Below are 17,307 nucleotides of genomic sequence, written 5' to 3'. Positions count from 1 at the left end.
TGTTTTGCTTAAAAACGTCTGAACAAAAAAGCAAAAAAATTCATAGCTCATATAGCTGCTAACTACTAATATGGATTCACTGAAATATTCGTTCATTCAAGATTTTTATTTTTATTTGTTTGTTTGGTTTATTTGTTTGTTAGAAAACGTCGCTAACAAAGGCAGCATGATGGTCACGCAGGGTACATTACCTCTCTACCACACATACAGGGTTTCTCATACTATCCTTGTGAAAAAAAACAAAACAAAAATTCCAGCCAAATGTCCCCATAATATCAAAACTGTCATATATTCCTAATTTAAAACATATTTCTAATCACTGGTTTAGTGGATTGTATTATCAGATTTTCTCAGCAGGACATACGATCCTTTTCTATTGGCTTAAATATGGACCCAGTCATTTTAGCTGCCCTTTTGAATCAGACAGACATGATCCCATTAACTGTGCCTAAACATGCTGCTAGCTAGGCAGAATAATCCCTTAAACGAAGCGCAGAAACAGACACGTCCGTTTTGCCACATGTGCTTAATGATTTATGGCTTTGCACGCATAAGCGTATACGTGTATTTACAGCTGCAGATCACTTGCAGTATATATCTAATCGATTTTATAGCTATGTTGTGTTTGGTTGTTTATTTTTTCATGAAGATAGCGTGAAAAAAAGGGGAGAAAATGAGAAAGGAACGTTCGCCGCTCGAGAGAGGTCGCTCGTCTCCATGGCAACGGCGCGTTCCGGATGAATTTGCCACGGAAGGGGGAAAAAAAAAACGGAGCGAGAGAAATAAGACGAGTGTGCATTCTGCCGCTCCTTCAGCTGCAGGCAGAAATCTGAGGAAGAAGAAGGGAGTAAGGTGTTTACTAAAGACTCTCTCTCACACACACACCCATGCAACAGTGATGAATCCTAACACACACATGGATATACACATGCACAGACACACACATACATACCTTTAAATTCATACTCAGTGCGGAACTCGCACACACTCACATACACACAACCATACACACAGAAACTCAGGACTAGCTTCCTGGATAACAGTTAATTGGCACCTGTGAAATCATAGGTTAGCTGCTTTTAGCTAGACGGCTAAAACAGCAGGATGTGGCAGGGCTGTAAAAGCAGGACAGTGGCCTGTTAAATCTGTGCATTAATTGAAATGTTAAATGCACCCACTCCTCGTATTTAATGTGGTAGCTGATATCGTCTTTTCCAGAATCTTCTGCTTCAGTCTGAGATGTTGAAGGCTCTTCACTGTTCGAGTATGGCGGCACAGTGCCGTTTGTGTCTGACTCCATCTCCACCTTCCCATTAATGCGCTTGCCGTTCCTTCCTGCTCTGCCTGTAGAGGATGCTGCGGTCTCAGCTTTGCTTTTGCTCCCTTTGCTGGACAGCGTGACTCTCTCGATAGTGGCCTCGAACCAGGCGCCAATGCTAACATCCCTGCAGTCCACCAGCTCGTTAATCTGAAAGCACAACATTCATATTAATCCTTTACTTCGCCTACACTTGCAGCGTTTACAACTGAACCTTACACCTACACTCTTTACACCTGTTGTTCATATGTACTCTCTTTCACCTACTCTTTACATCTACACCCATTACAAATGTTCTTTACTTACATACTTTAAACCTCCTCTTTTCATGTACACAATTTACACCTTTTACAACTGTACTTTACACCTACACACCTTATGATTGCTCTCTTCACCTACACCATTTACAATTGCACTTTACACCTAAGCCCTTACATCTGTGTACATGTACTCCCTTTACACCTCCCCTCCTCTATACCCTTAACAACTATACTTTACACTTCCACCCTTTACATGTGTTCTTACACTTACTCCCTTTACACCTGCTCTTAACACTGACACCCTTTACACCTGCCCTTTACACCTACACCTTTTATATATGCTTTTTACATCTATAATCTTTCTATCTGCTCTTTATACATAATCCATTTACATCTGTCCTTTTATCCATTTACACATACTCCTGTTCTTCTCCTTCTTCATTTACACCTGCTCTTTATACCTACCCCCTCTTTACACCACCCATCTGCCCCCTCCTGTTTACATGCACTTTGTACCTATACCATTTACACCTGCCCTTCACACCTACAACTTTTATATATGCTTTTTACGTCTACACCTTTCCACCTGCTCTTTACACCTACACCCCTTTCACGTTAGACATATAACCCTTACACAACTGCCCCAGCCCATTTTGCACAAGCTCCTTTACACCTACACACTTTATACCTGCTCCCTCCCCAATAGCCTGCTTTATACACCTTTAGGCTTTACAGCTGTACTATTCCCTTTACATTTGCTGCCTCCTTTGCACCAATTACACCTGCTGTTTACACCTGCTACATTTACACCCTTCACAACTACACCCTCCCCTACACCCTTTACACCTGCCCCCTCACCATACACCCTTTACAACTAATCATTTACACCAGCTCCTTTATACCTGTTACTTTTAGATGCTTTATAAATGGTCCTTCCCCTACACCCTTTACACCTGCTCTTTACGCCTACATCCTTTACACTTACACCCTGAAAGTCTGTTCTGACCTTATAAACTCCAATCCCTGGATTGACGAGGTCAGCAGATGATGATGTCGAAGGCTGACTTTCTAATGCTGACCCACTATTGCTGCTGACCGTTGCTGGGGAAGCCGTGGTTGCTGTGGTTACTGTGGTTGCTGTGGGTGTGGTAGAGCTGCTGCTGCTGCTGCTGCTGCTGGGAGGAGTAGCGTTACCAGTCATGACCTCTCCATTGTTGGGAGTAGGGCTTGGACTGTCAGCTGGATCAGTGTGAGAGCGAATGAGAAGCTGGACGATGTCATTAAGGCCAACATTATAATCGAATAGTGTCTGTCCATCTTCCATCTGAAAGTCATAAGGAGAGAGAGAGAGAGAGATCATGTTATTCTGCCACTCTATACTAAGTTGACTGAATAAGGTGTGATAGTAATTAATTAATTAATTAATTAAGTCAATTAAGAAATGTGAAGATTTGAGTAAAACAGAGAAGGGATGATATGTATGGAGGTAAGGAAGGAAGGAAGGAAGGAAGAATGGAAAAGGGAAACAAAACATATGCGATAAAAAAGTAAGTAAGGGGAAGAAGACATAGAAAAAAAGACCTAAATAAGTCCACATAAAGAAAAAGGGGAAAGGAACAATTCCATAAAAAAGGAAAGAGGAAAGTAGGAATGGAAGTGGGAAAGAAAACAAGAAAAGGTAATAGGGGAAAAGAAAGAAAGACAGACAGACAGACAGACAGACAGACAGACAGACAGAAAGAAAGAAAGAAAGAAAGAAAGAAAGAAAGAAAAATAAGAGTTTTCTGCAGCAAACTCACATTCTCATATACGCCAGTGTGTGTGTGTGTGTGTGTGTGTGTGTCTACGCATGTGCTACTAAATCCGCGAACTGAGAATAAAGGCAAATGGATAGTACTAATATAAATACATATTACCAACATAAACATATTCCAATAGTGACAAAAAGGGCAAGGAGTTGCTATGGAAACACCTACACACAAACACACACACACACACACACACAAACACACACACACACAAAATCCCTCCCACCTCACCTTCAGCCCAAGCACACGCGCAAACACACACACACAATGAGAGCAAAATGGCGGCTTCTTCTTCGCTCTGTTTGAGGGAGTGGGAAAAGCAGCACACACTCCGCCATGTTGACTGGCGCAGGAGAATTCAGACACAGATACACACACTCCATGTTAGTGTAAGATGCCACTGTCGTAATGGGGTGGTAGTGGGAAAATGACTTCCAGTGTACATGACGGCAACTATCACCCTCTATCATCACATTTTCCGTTGATAATCTCTGTGTTTGTGTATGTGTGTGTGTGTGTGTGTGTGTGCTTGCGTTCATATTGCGAAACAGTGCATGAAGAACTGTGTGATTTTTCCTGAACCCTCTCTCTGGGACGAGCATGAAGCAGACGGCATCGCCATTTTCTCTGTGATTATGCGTATGTGTGTAAATGGAGTATACAGAGAAGGAAGCAACTCCACGAGCACAAAGAAGAAAACAGATACACAGAAAAAGAAGAGAGAGACACTCAAACACACAAAGAGAGACACCTGACTGTCTGTCTGTCTCTCCCGCTTTTGTCCGTTTTTCTCCTAGAAATCTAAGCTGAAACCTTCACGCTGTTGGACCTCTTGCTGGTCATATGATCATGTTTGTTTGTTTGATTGTAAACTTAGTTGTGTGAAATTGTGTGCTGTGTGTGTGAGGGTTTTCTATCTGTGCAGCCATCGCTATAACAGCCCTTTAATGCTGAGTGCTCACGACGCCATGTTATTTTATTACCCCGCTTGTCAGGATCAGTGCCACCCCGGTTCCACCCCCCCTCCCCCATCTATCGCACCCCCATGCTTCACCTCTCAGTAGTTTATATACGAGCAATCAGAGTATCTGTTGATAAAAAAATAAAAAAATCAACCATAAAGCATTCATATGAAATCCTGAATGCGAACTGCTCGCGCTCACGAAAGAGAGAAATAAAAATGAGCACGGAGAAGACGCACTGAATCGCTCTGACGCGCAGAGACTCTCACCAACCCGCCATCTTAACACGCTCCCAAAACCACAGCGAGAAAATGGAGTGAGATATAACAGAGAGAGAGAGAGAGAGAGAGAGAGAGAAAGAAAGCAGGAGAGACAGAGAGAGAAAGAGAAAGAGAGAGAGGAAAAACAGGGATAAAAAGAACGAATAGAAATGATGTGGGTGCAAGCAAGCAGACAGATTACAGCTTGCAGGACAAACAAAGACCGCGGTCATTAATACGAACATTACACATTAACACATGTGGCACACTGACAGCGTTCGTTCATTCACCCTTAGTAACTGCCTGGTTGGAAAAATGGTGCTTTAAATCGGCTTCTAATTCATTTATATTTCGATCTAAATTTGTTAGAATATACTGTGAGCTGGTAAAAAGGAAATATAGCCAGAAAATAACCGAGTGACTCGGCTAAAATAAACGTCCCGTGCACGTCTCCGGACCGAACATGAACTGCAGTGAAGTAGTTGGGGTCGAGGAACTGTCAGAGCCGTAAGTCACACACCATGCTGACGTTTCTGCCGTTTTTACCTCAAGGTTTTTTCCATTGTTTGTCCATTAAGGAGAAAAGAAAAAAAAAGAAAAAAGAAAAAGAAGAGCTTAGGGCTTATATCCAAATACAGATACTGAGATTTGTTGCACTAAATGGATACAGGTAATGGTACTGCATCCCTTTTTCACAGACTGACTGGGAAAGTTCAACCGTTTGGAAAGAAAGAAAGAAAGAAAGAAAGAAAGAAAGAAAGACAGACAGACAGACAGAACAAAAGACAGACAGAAAGAAAGAAAGAAAGACAGACAGAAAGACAGACAGACAGAAAGACAGACAGACAGACAGACAGACAGACAGACAGACAGACAGACAGAAAGACAGACAGACAGAATGATAGACAGAAAGAAAGACAGACAGACAGACAGACAGACAGACAGAAAGACAGACAGAAAGAAAGAAAGACAGACAGAAAGACAGACAGACAGAAAGAAAGACAGAAAGACAGACAGAAAGACAAACAGACAGAAAGAAAGAAAGAAAGAAAGAAAGAAAGAAAGAAAGAAAGAAAGAAAGAAAGACAGACAGACAGAAAAAAAGACAGACAGAAAGACAGACAGACAGAAAGACAGACAGACAGAAAGATAGACAGAAAGACAGACAGACAGACAGACAGAAAGAAAGAAAGAAAGAAAGAAAGAAAGAAAGAAAGAAAGAAAGAAAGAAAGAAAGAAGTTGAAAAATTAGAGTTTTATTCAGCAAACTCACATTCTCATATATGCCTGTGTGTGTGTGTGTGTGTGTGTGTGTGTGTACGTATATGCTACTAATTCCGCGAAATGAGAATAAAGGCAAATGGATAGTACTAATATAAATACATATTACCAACATAAACATATTCCAATAGTGAGAAAAAGGGCAAGGAGTTGCTATGGAAACACATACACAAAAAACACAAACACAAACACACACACACACATTGGGGTTCTAGTTGGGCATGTTGTAGGTATAAAAATACATTAATTAACAACTACAGTAGCTAAGTTTATGTGTGTGTGTGTGTTTGTGTGAGCGAGCAATGAGCACCGTCTTCGTCTAATGACTGACAAGCACACACCCGTACCTCGTTAGTGAGGTTACCCCTTTCATTAGGGCAGTTATTAATTCATGAATCCAGTATTTGATCGTTAGTGAACATTAATGTATGTCTTTAACTGCCAATGAAATTTCCTCAGTCTCTGGTCTCAGGTTTTAATCTCTTTGTTCCACTCCCGTCAGTTTCCTCTGTATTTTCCTCCTCCATTTCATCCCTCCGTTTTCACGCCGTGGTTTTTGCGCGAGTGGTAAAATGGCGGGTTCTTTAAGAGCGAGACACGGCATCACGATGTGTTAAGGAAAAAAAAAAAAGCTCGCTGGTGCACAATCACGCTCTCCTGGATCAGTGTGTGTGTGTGTGTGTGTGTGTGTTACAAAGTATGTGTTAGAGTGTCTGCGTGTTTTGCACTCAAATGTCTTAAGCTAGAGTGTGTATGTGTGTGTCTGTGTGCGTGAGAATATTTAAATTCTTCCCAACTATATTTCAGTGCTTTCGCACACGTGTCCTGTCTTAAACCCGTGTGTGTGTGTGCGTGTGCACAGTAGCCTTAGTTTGACGAGTTGACTTGCAAGTTCACAAAAAGAGGCCAAAGCGCGCATGTGTGTGTGTATGTGTGTGTGCCCAACCGCCATTTCAGCTTCAAGGAAAAGAGAATTCTGGGAAATTTGAGGAGCAGCTCCCCTCCCCCACCACCAGGCAGACAGAGCGCAAGCAAGCGAAAGAACAAAAATTACAAAAAAAAAAAAAAAAGAAGAAGAAGAAGAAGAGGAGGAAGAGAGAAAGAATTAGGTCACGTTCTAATAACAATACAACATCGACACAACGGTGTACTAAAGTGCAACTGGGTAATAAAACACAACTGATTGATTATTAAACAACGTGCGACATAGACAATTAAATCCTTCTCTCTCTGCTTTACAGCCTGCAGTAACGTGTGCTACGTAGCTGAATATCGCTGTCTGCTCACTGAGCAGTCGGGTTTCACTCGGGGTTTGGACTCGCTCTCGTCTCCGTCTTGTTCACGTCGTGATCGGATCTCGTTTTCTCCTGCACAGTATACGGATATGCTAGCTAGAGGGAGTATGCATTCACAGCTTACAGCAAAGCACGAGTCTGGGTGCTACGGTACGGATTTTACATATTTTCGCTGTAAAAATATCAGTTCACCCATTGAAACACACAAGCTGTTGAATGTTGCACATTCACATCGATTCAGTTTCATTTGCGTACGACGGAAAACTGTCACCAATCCATAGAAATCTGGATGAAGGTTTGAACACATAAGGAGCATTTATGAGCGAAGAGTGGCGAAAGAGAAAAACTCCCTGAGACGACATGAGGAAGAAAACCTAGATGAGGAACAACCCATTCTCTCCTTTAAATAAATAAATATCCTGGGTAATGCCCAGTGGGATTGAAATGTATTAAAATGTATAGGTGTAGAAAAGTAAAGGCGTATTAAAAGGACGTTCAGAATCCTCTACTGCAGATCACAGATTCACATTTCTATGTTATCCTTTAACTCATTCACAGGAACTTGTGCTGCATTATTATTATCTATCTATTATAGTCTAACAATAAATAGATAAAAAAAAAAACATATTAAAGGTACAACAGTCATAGAGCATGATATAATCCATTAGAGAAACTGTAGGTTACGACAATCTGCTTATTTGTGTTTATAAGGGCCTTCTTCTTACAGACATATGCTGTTTGAAAACAGAAATCATGGCTGAAGATGGTAAGAGCTCAGATACTTTCACAGTGAAGAAAACAAACATGCTGGGCTTCAAAAAAATACCTGACAGTACTTTTCCAATATGATGTTTAGTGAATGTCGTTCCTAGACAAAAACTCTATGTTAACGCTAATTCTTAATTCTTTCATCAGGAAATGTTCTGCTTTGCATGAACCACGTTCACAGACAGTATGTAATACTAAATGTACTGTATATGAAATCTTTACAAAGAACAACAGTACAGCAAAGACACTACAGACTATTGTCTTAAATCAGTATGAGCCAAATTTAGCATGTTTATAGTGTTATATAGCGGGTGAACGGCCGAGTGGGTGAAAAGCCCATGTCGTCTAAAATGCTAAGGTTATCATCCAGCCTGCACTCAGGACTGCTATGACAAGAAGAGTACTTGCTAAAACGTCATTAGACGATAAGCCACTCAAGTAAAATAAAGAAAGAATTAGTTGAACTCCACCTACTGAACTGCTATATTTACTCGTTTCTCTTTATTACGTTTAACAGCATCAGCACATTGTAACCGTCAGACATAGCTGCGGCTGTAATTTTTATTAAATCACGGCCATCCCGTCACACCCCATCTACAAACTGCAATTTTTGAAGGATTGTTTCCATCATAACAGAAACCAAGAACTGGAGAGAACCCTGAAGTTCTCTCACCCGCTGACATAGCTTATGTCCCCATGCCATAAACCTCCTTCAAGAGAAGCTCCACTCTCATGTGTTCGCTTTACTGCAAGAACATAATTACACAAAACACTCACAGCTCAGATATTTCACTGTTTATTCCCTTCCAACATTCAGACCTCTCTATTTTTTGTGTACGGGTTTTGTGTGGGTTTTTTTTTTTTTGTATATTTTGTCACCACTAGTATCATTTATGTGTGATTCTCTGTACTGCATGAATTTTTGACTATAGTATATTTATTGTATTGTAGTTGCATTGTTTATATTTATTGTACTATATTTGCCTTGTATTGCTATATTAATCAGGTGAAAAGCTCATGTAGGGATGGATTTATTTGACCTTTCAATAATTCAGTGGGAATAAATGTAAAGCACTGCAAAAGTAAAAGTGTACCACAATCCTGTAAGGTGTAAATTTGACAGAAAATGAATGATCTTCTAACAGCATATACACTGCTGACTATTTTGTTAATAAATTGGTTATCTGAATTTTGATGTATTTTATAAAGGGCATCATTAGTTAAAAAGAAAAAAAACAAAACAAAGAAACTAAAAACAAATGCATTGTTTGGAATCAACAGATACTATGATGGAAGTGGATAGAAATACAGATGTGAATCAGAGGTACACTACAGTTTTTAGAAAACTTGCCAGAGAGGTTCACAGGGCATGTGGTTGAGATTAGCGTGCATTGTGATTGGGATCCCACAGGATACGACAAAAAGAGATGTGCAAGTGGGGTGGGGTTACTTTCCTGCAGGTGAAGAAATAAAGAAAGATACAGATAAAGGTAGTGGCATTGTATTCCACCTATATTAAATACATATAAAAAGATTAAAAGGGTGTGTGTTTTTACAATGCATCCCCCAGTTGGCACTTCTTTAAAGAGAACTGCTCAATTTGTAGATGATTCATAAAAGTCTGTATGTTCAGACTGGGTAAGAAATTATTTAGTCTGTTATTAGTTAATCATAGATGTGTCTGTAGAACCTAGTACATGTGCGTGCAAGAGAACACAGGAAAAAGGAAGGCGAATTTCTCTGAGCTTTTATTTTCTCAAACAAGCTTTTCAACAAACTTTTCATTTACTTAACATAGCACTAAAGAATAATACAGTCTCAAAAGTTCATGACTTCCTCTTCGTTCAAGCTCACTTCAAACTGGATCACATTCCATGCACGCATATGTTGTGAGCCAACAATGCTCCACCATACCCCCGCCCCAAATGAAGCTAACTCCAGCCACCCCCAACCCCCAGGCTTTGGCATGCTAGGAAATTTGCCACAGCCATGTGCACCCCCGACCCGTTGACCATTCCAAACTTGAATGGCTGAATTGCCAGATATCAACGTGTGATGAACCCATTGGATTCCTTCATGCAGTGGAGCCATCGGAGCATTGAACCAGGTCTAAAGGGGCAGCCCATTAGGTAGTATCAGTGGGTGAGGACTGTCCGCCAAACACTCCTTCTCTATCTTGCATACTTACGCTCTTTTAGAGCCTTTAACTAATGTACAGCACTGGATGCTTCTACACCACATAGGAGAAAACAGCCCCTGCATCTGTCTGACCCATAAATCTGTAGAACAAGGAAAAGTCAGAAGAGATTCAGGAGGTCCCCAAGCAAAACTGCTTTTACCTGGCAGAAAGCCTGCTTGCATGGCTCTGGCCATTGTACCATCCATACTTCCCTATACAGTGAGGTCATTCAACGGGTTGGCGATGTCTGATAAATGGTGCAAAACTACAATACTTGCCATCCAGGCCTTAGAACTTCTTTGCCCCCCTTTGACTGGGGTCTCAGGCAGGCTGCTGTCACTGCTTTCTTGTCCAATTTGGTGTAAGCCCAGACACCATACTTCCCCATGTCCAACAGCATACTTCTTGCTGCATACTGCATTTGAGTTATGATCATTTCAAGGATCTCAGAAAAGCTTAGATGTTGTTAATGCTGCTGACAATTGGTACTATTAGTTATATTATTAAGATATACAGCATCATATGTGCTGCCTGGGTGTTGTATTCTTGTACATGATACAGCTGGTGCTCCAAACAGCCCAAACAGAACTGTGACAAAATGGTGAAGCCCAAATAGACTGCAAAAATCTGACAGACATCAAGATACTGGAGTCAAGGAAAGCAGCCAATAACCCTTGGTTAAACCAGTGTAAATAAAAGTGAGGTGAGGCTGAATCAAGAAGTTAATCAATGCATGCCATTGAGTATGCATCAAATTTAGACACACATTGACTTTTCTAACATTCGCACAAAAACAGACCAACCCGTCAGCCTCAGGCACCAACACCACTGGGTTGCTCCAATCCCTGTAATTTCCAGCTTCTTGGGCCTGATGCAAATTCTGCTTTTCCTTAATATTGTCCAAAATGCCAAAGGGCTTGCACTTGGACAGTAATTCAAATAGGGAAGAACCCTGTGGAGGTTTGTGGGACCTCTTGTACTGCAAATAACTTATACCAATTCAAAGCATCATCACAAAGAAACTTCTGTTTTCGGGTGGTAAAAACTGTTGGAAATTGATTTCCCCAATAATTTAAACAATTCACAAAGAGTTGGGTGAAATGAAAGATGCGTTAGTCATTCAGAATCTCCTTTGGGACCCTTTCAGACCCTGATGCCTTTGGGCACTCTGATCTAATGGCCCAGCAATATACAAACCATTTCGTTCCAAGGAGGAACCTTGATTAATGTGTGCAATGGCTCTTTTGTGATGGCTAGCAGATTCACCAGCTGACGTTTCCCCGACATGCCAGACCCAACCTGCGAATACCCAGGAAATAGAAACAGCCACAAGATGGTTTCCTGGCTTATCCTGCCCTAAATGCCTAGCCATGGTATTATGATGAGCCACATGGAAAAGCACGAAAAACTGTTGGGTCGTCCTTCATTTGAGTGTCTTTCAACACTCAATATAGCCTATTTTTGAAGTACTGTTGGGATAATTCAACATGTTGCTGAATTCGCTGACTATCAATTACTCTCACTTTCTTGAAGGCATGCATCAGGGTTTCATTGTGTCACTGCTCCAAGGGAAAATCCCCAAAGGGAATTCCCACAGTGGGTGCACGGACGGTGCCGTTTGATTGCGGAGACCTAAGGCATGTCAGGGACCCAAATGAGTTCTCCCACGTCCATGAAGTAACACTGATCCAGGAAATGCCTGGATTATCTGCAGCACCAGCAAACCTGTACAGGCTTTGCTGTGGTCAGGTTGGGCACAGATGGGGCTGCCTGTGGAAAGGCAGTGGGAGAAGGCAAGGTCAGAGTGTCAGGGAACTGGTCAACCCTTTGCAGTACTACACTTCTGATGCTCAAGTAATTCACATTCATGTATGGTGGCAGCTACTGGGCAGAGTATTGGGTTTTCACTGACAGCAAGGGGAGGAGGGCTAGGGCCCACTCATTCTCCAGCCATCCTTGTGCAAGTGCTGTGCATTCAAAAAGTTCCACAACAACCTATCTGTGGAGGACACTAGCATTATGGCTCAGCTGACATGTGAAGCTGTGGATGGAGGGACTGCAGCTGGAGGAGTTCTTTGTTGCAGAAGCATCGGGAGCACCTATCCATCCTTCTAAGCAATGCTGGCGCTTGTCAATGAGTGCCTGATGTTATTTTTGGTGGAGGTTGAAAAGATACCTTAATTATCCCATTGAGCGCGGTTGAACCTCCCAGGTTTCAGCGCCACTGTAGAACCCAGGGTGAGGGCAAGTGAATTTTCCTCGGCCATCAAGTTATCATGTTTTAAAGCACAGTTTTTATTTACTCAAGACCAAATAATTGCACTAGTTCACTGCTTCCCCTTTATTCAAGTTCAAGTTCAATTCTAACTGGATCACACTGTGTGTGTGTGTTGTGTACCAACTTTGCCAGCTCTGTGTCTTGATCTCACCAATGGTGCTATAAAAAAACATATAAGTAAATTGGCAGTAATTACACAAGATGTGTTGTGTTCAACTGCCTTCTCTCTGTCTTCAACCCCACCCATGCTGCCACAGCATCTGTTTATGTTTAATTAACAGGACATACATTTTGAGCACTTAGCACTTTTAAGGTTACATTCAAAAACAGAAAACCCCAATTTCATCCCTAAGAGAGCGGTTTCAGGAAGTAGCAACCCTAGCATATTTTTGGACCAAAAGTAGTTTGATAATCTTGCTTTTAACATCACGTGTCATTCTTACTTCAACTCTACCACGACATTTATGACCGCAAAATTATTACCATTTTCCCAGCTACGAGTTCCTTCCCAGTCTACAAAGTAATGCCAAACCAACACCATTACACACAACATCAGAAGTAAACAAAGCAGCACTTCTTACCTTTAAATGATGCTGTATATACAAGTACAAGTTACTTTAGATTAATCAACAGACACACTTACACTTACAATCTTTCACCCCAAAGGTATTCCTTAGGGGTTGAGGTCAGGGCTTTCTACAGGCCACTCAGGTTCTTCAACTCCTACCTTATGTGTCACAAACATCTGCCCATATAGTGTATTTAATTACATAAAATTAATTTTAGTGGCTCATCAGTTACGACAGCTCCAGTTAGCTAAACCCAACTACACTGACATTACAAAACACAGTTTTTTTCTATGGCAGCAAAACATCACAGCTCCAGGGTCCTGTATTCACTCCCAAGCTCAGGTTACTGTCTGGGCCATGTTCTCATTGTGTTGGTATGGGTTTCCTCCAAGATCTATAGTTTCCTCTTACTCTCCAAAAACATGCAGGTAGGTGGACAATGTTAAAATGCCCCTAGGTGTGAATGTGCCCTGCATTTCATCTGGGGTGAATCTGCCCACCTTGCACCCAGTGTTCCCAGAATAGGTTTCTGGATTGACGGAGACCCTGACCATAATGAAGCAGTTACTAAAAGCTAATTTAGCTTACTAAAATTTTTTTGACTGTAGCTGATAGTTATGTAGCGTTTCAGGACTACAACAGCACATTTTCCAACCACAAAGTATTAGCATACAGCAGTGATTTATGTAATTATTATTTAATTTTGATCATGTTTTTCTTTTACACTTTATTTTTCCAACAAAATTACCACGGTTGCATTAAATTAACATTTTTTCCTGTTAACATGTTTTAGATTTTTAATTGACCATTGATTTGATGCACTGTAAAATCCAGGTCACTTTTAAACAAATGATATTTGTGCTGATTTGACGTTAAACAAAATCCAGTTTACAGATTCTTTGTAGAAGTTTTATTAGATGGGGTGAGTCATTTCTTGAGGGACAGAGAGAAATGCGGTGAAATGCTCTCTCAGCGTCTGGCAAAGTCCCCCGGCTACAAAGAGTACTCGCTTCAGTGGTGAGCAGAAACCTTTGAGCAATGCAGAAAGGCAAAGCGGGAGAAAATGTATGCTAGAGACCAGAAGCACGGTGTGACAACCAGCAGCAGACAGTCTTACATATTCTAGATTTTTTGGTTTACAGGCAGCACTGAGTCAGAGAAAGAGCTAGTGAGTGGAATAATATTCGCAGTTTGGTTGTTTTAATATCTTCTTACTCAAGCTAGGAAGATGTGGCTGATGATCTCAAATTCTCTGTGTACTGTCAGTGTTCATTCCCTTAACAAAGCCGAACCTGGGATACATCGATCCCAATACTGCAATCAGTTATCTGTCAGATACAGTGCTCATTTAGCTATACTTATAAAATGCTGATTATTGTGATGCAAAACTTGTATACAACGTTGACGAATAGAATTGGACATAAAATCACAGTAAAACTCAGTGATATGTTAAAAAACAGTGTTAGTTTTCAGGTACAATATAACATTATTATAAATAGGTAAGGCATAATAGTGCTGAATAACAGTGTTATAAGTCCTGTATCCTATTGTTATTTATGTTACAGCACTGTTTGACTCTGATTGATCAGATTAATAAGAGCAGCTCTAACAAAGGTGCAGGTGTATGTTAATGCACTCATTCATTTGTGTTATCTTTTACTATAGTAACATCAAGGATTAAGTAATATAAAAGTATTACGCTGCCATGATACCTACATTTATCATAGTAGCGCTACAAAAACATCCCAAAAATACATCATTTTTCCCCCCAAAATGACACATGAATCTGCACAGGTGTTTTGAGCTCTCTGACGTTAACCAGCACTTCCAGGAAGCCGAGCTCACCTCCCCCAATCTCATGGGCTCTTGTCTCATGCAGGGATGCTTTCACAAACGCCCTCGCTTTCTGTGACAGTTAATGGAGAATATTTTTATTTCATACATAATATACATTTATACAACAGTTTCTTTAGCTCCACCAATCTGATTGGGTTAGTCTTGTTCTATGAGTGCATAAAAGTATAAAAGCACTTGTACATGTCAGTGTTCGTATCACTTTATATCACAGCGGTGTTAACTACATAAGATTCTGATTTTTTGTAATAGATTGATTACATTGAAACTGATACTATAGGCTGTCAGTCAGTCAGTGCACTGCATGGCAACACTCAACACTGTATCCAGCTGTGGCTTCTTCGGGATGTGTTTTTACTGATGGAGCAAACAATAAACACCTACCTGTGATCATCTGTCGCCTGTCTGTATATACACAATTTATTATCTGCACACTTTATTGTGCCATTTTTACCCGTCAATCTACATGTAATCACCCACAATAATGAGACGAAAACATGTTTAAAGTGAGTTTTGAGAATAAACACTGAAATCTGTTATTCATAGCAAGTATTTATATCCTTTATATCTAATATTTTGCATGAGCTCGTTTCGCAGAAACAACTACAAGTCTCTACAAGCTTTGCACATGTGATCATGGGCACTTTATCTCATTCTTCGTGGCAGATCTTTTTAACCTCTGTGAACTGCCATCTTCGGGTCTTAGCTCAGATGTTTGATGGGGTTTCAGTCTGGGCTTTGGCTGGGGCAAACAAGGACATTCAGAGACTTGCCCCAAAGCCACTCCAGTGTTTTTTAGCTGTATGCTTAGGTAAACTGTCATGTTGACAGGTGAATTGTGATTCCACTTGGAGTTTGTGTGTGCTCTGGGGTAGGTTTTATTCAAGGAGGTTCCTGTATTTGGTGACATTCACCTGTCACTCAGTTGTTACCATTCTCTTTGTCCCTGCCACTGAGAGTACCCTATAGCACAATATTTATAGTGATGGTATTAGCCAAATCAAATTTGCCAAATTTTACATACCCAATCATAGACAGTACAACATGTAGTTAAATGCTTTAAAAATAGAACCATTTAACATTAATATGACTTATAGGGTATATAGAGAAAATATGGTGTAAAACTGCAACAGAAAATAATAATATATAAAACATAGAAAAGGTAATATCTGAATACAGTGATTAGATCTGTATATGTAACAGTGATGTTGTATGAATATTGAATGTTAAATATATTGGAAAAGTACAACAACATGCCTGTAGTGCAAATTGTGCTACTGTGCAAAAGTCTGGCTGAGGTAGTGGGTGTTATGGCAATGTCCAGAAAAGGTTCAGGCTCTAGGTGTTTTCCTGGTTGATAGCCCAAATGGCCTGGGGGAATGCAACAGAGAAAAGAGTCCATTGTTGGGATGGCTGAGGTCTTTCACTATTTTTCTGGCCTTGGTCCAGCACCGCTTGCTGTAGAAGTCATAGAGCTCGGTTTCGGATGGTACATTCAGCTGATCGCATCACCCACTGGAGAGCTCGTCTGTTCTGTTTGGTGCTGTTCCCAACCCAAGTTGTGATATTTCCCATCAGGATGCTCTCTGTAGTGCAGGTGTAGAATGTCCTTAACACCTGAGATCGCAGTTTAAAGTCCTTTAAGCGTCTGAGATGGTATAGACACTGCCAGACTTTCTTCACCATAGTGCTGATGTGACAGGACCTTGACAGCTCCAGCATGAGGTGGACACCTAGGTACTGGAAACAGTCCACTCTCTCCACTAGGCTCCCGATGATCATTAGGTGGCTGGTAGTTCCTCTCCTGCTTTGTGCTGAAGTCCACTAACTCCTTTGTCATGCTGATGTTCAGGAGGAGATTGTTCTCCTGGCACCAAGTCTCCAGGTTTTTAATCTCTTCCAGGTTGGCCATCTTGTTGTTGTCATTGATCAGGCCCACCACAATTGTGTCATCAGCAAACTTGATGGTGGTGGAGTTGGAAGTGGGCACACAGTCATATGTGTACAGTGAGCACAGCAGAGGGCTCAGAACACAACCCTAAGGGGGGTTTCCAGTGCTGAGGATGAGGAAAGATGAAACATGTTTGTGGTCTGTCAGGGAGTTGGAGATCTATCTACTCATGGTTTGGCTCAGGATGCCAGGACCTCCAACCAGAAGTGAGTATGGAGAGAATTATGGTGTTTAACTCTAACTGTAGTCTACAAACAGCATTTTATCATAATTCCCTTTTCTGCTGTCCAGGTGGTTCAGGTCTGTGTAATGGAGATGTGCAATGGCATCCTCAATAGAGTGTTGAAGAAGTGATGAAGTCCATGACTTTCTAAGCATTTCATCACTACGGAGGTCAGGGCAACTGGCCGATAGTCATTGAGGCAGGCGGGCTAAGGACTGCACGTGGGGATTGTAGACTGTTCTAGAGAGAAGTTAAATATCTTGGTGAACACTAGAACACTGGTTGATGCTAGCTGGTCAGC

The 17,307-nt window shown here is 41.1% G+C and overlaps 1 protein-coding gene across 2 annotated transcripts in view; it reads right to left on the bottom strand.

Moving 5' to 3' along the window:
- The window catches only part of LOC131369202 (E3 ubiquitin-protein ligase UHRF2-like), a 48,270-nt gene that overhangs the window by 24,385 nt on the left and 6,578 nt on the right, over positions 1-17,307 (bottom strand). For both annotated transcript variants that reach the window (XR_009207239.1, XM_058415685.1), the window contains exons 2-3: positions 2,585-2,902; positions 1,179-1,468 (exon numbers count right to left, since the gene is read on the bottom strand). Coding sequence is in view for 1 of the 2 variants with exons in the window: in XM_058415685.1 (XP_058271668.1) it covers positions 1,179-1,468; positions 2,585-2,902 (608 nt within the window). In the remaining variant the exon portion in view is untranslated. The remainder of the gene's footprint in view (positions 1-1,178; positions 1,469-2,584; positions 2,903-17,307) is intronic.

Source organism: Hemibagrus wyckioides, linkage group LG18 (assembly GCF_019097595.1).
Source record: "Hemibagrus wyckioides isolate EC202008001 linkage group LG18, SWU_Hwy_1.0, whole genome shotgun sequence".
Taxonomy (NCBI): Eukaryota; Metazoa; Chordata; class Actinopteri; order Siluriformes; family Bagridae; genus Hemibagrus; species Hemibagrus wyckioides.
The sequence above is the reverse complement of the archived record's forward strand: the minus strand, read 5'-3'. Positions and strand labels throughout refer to the sequence as shown.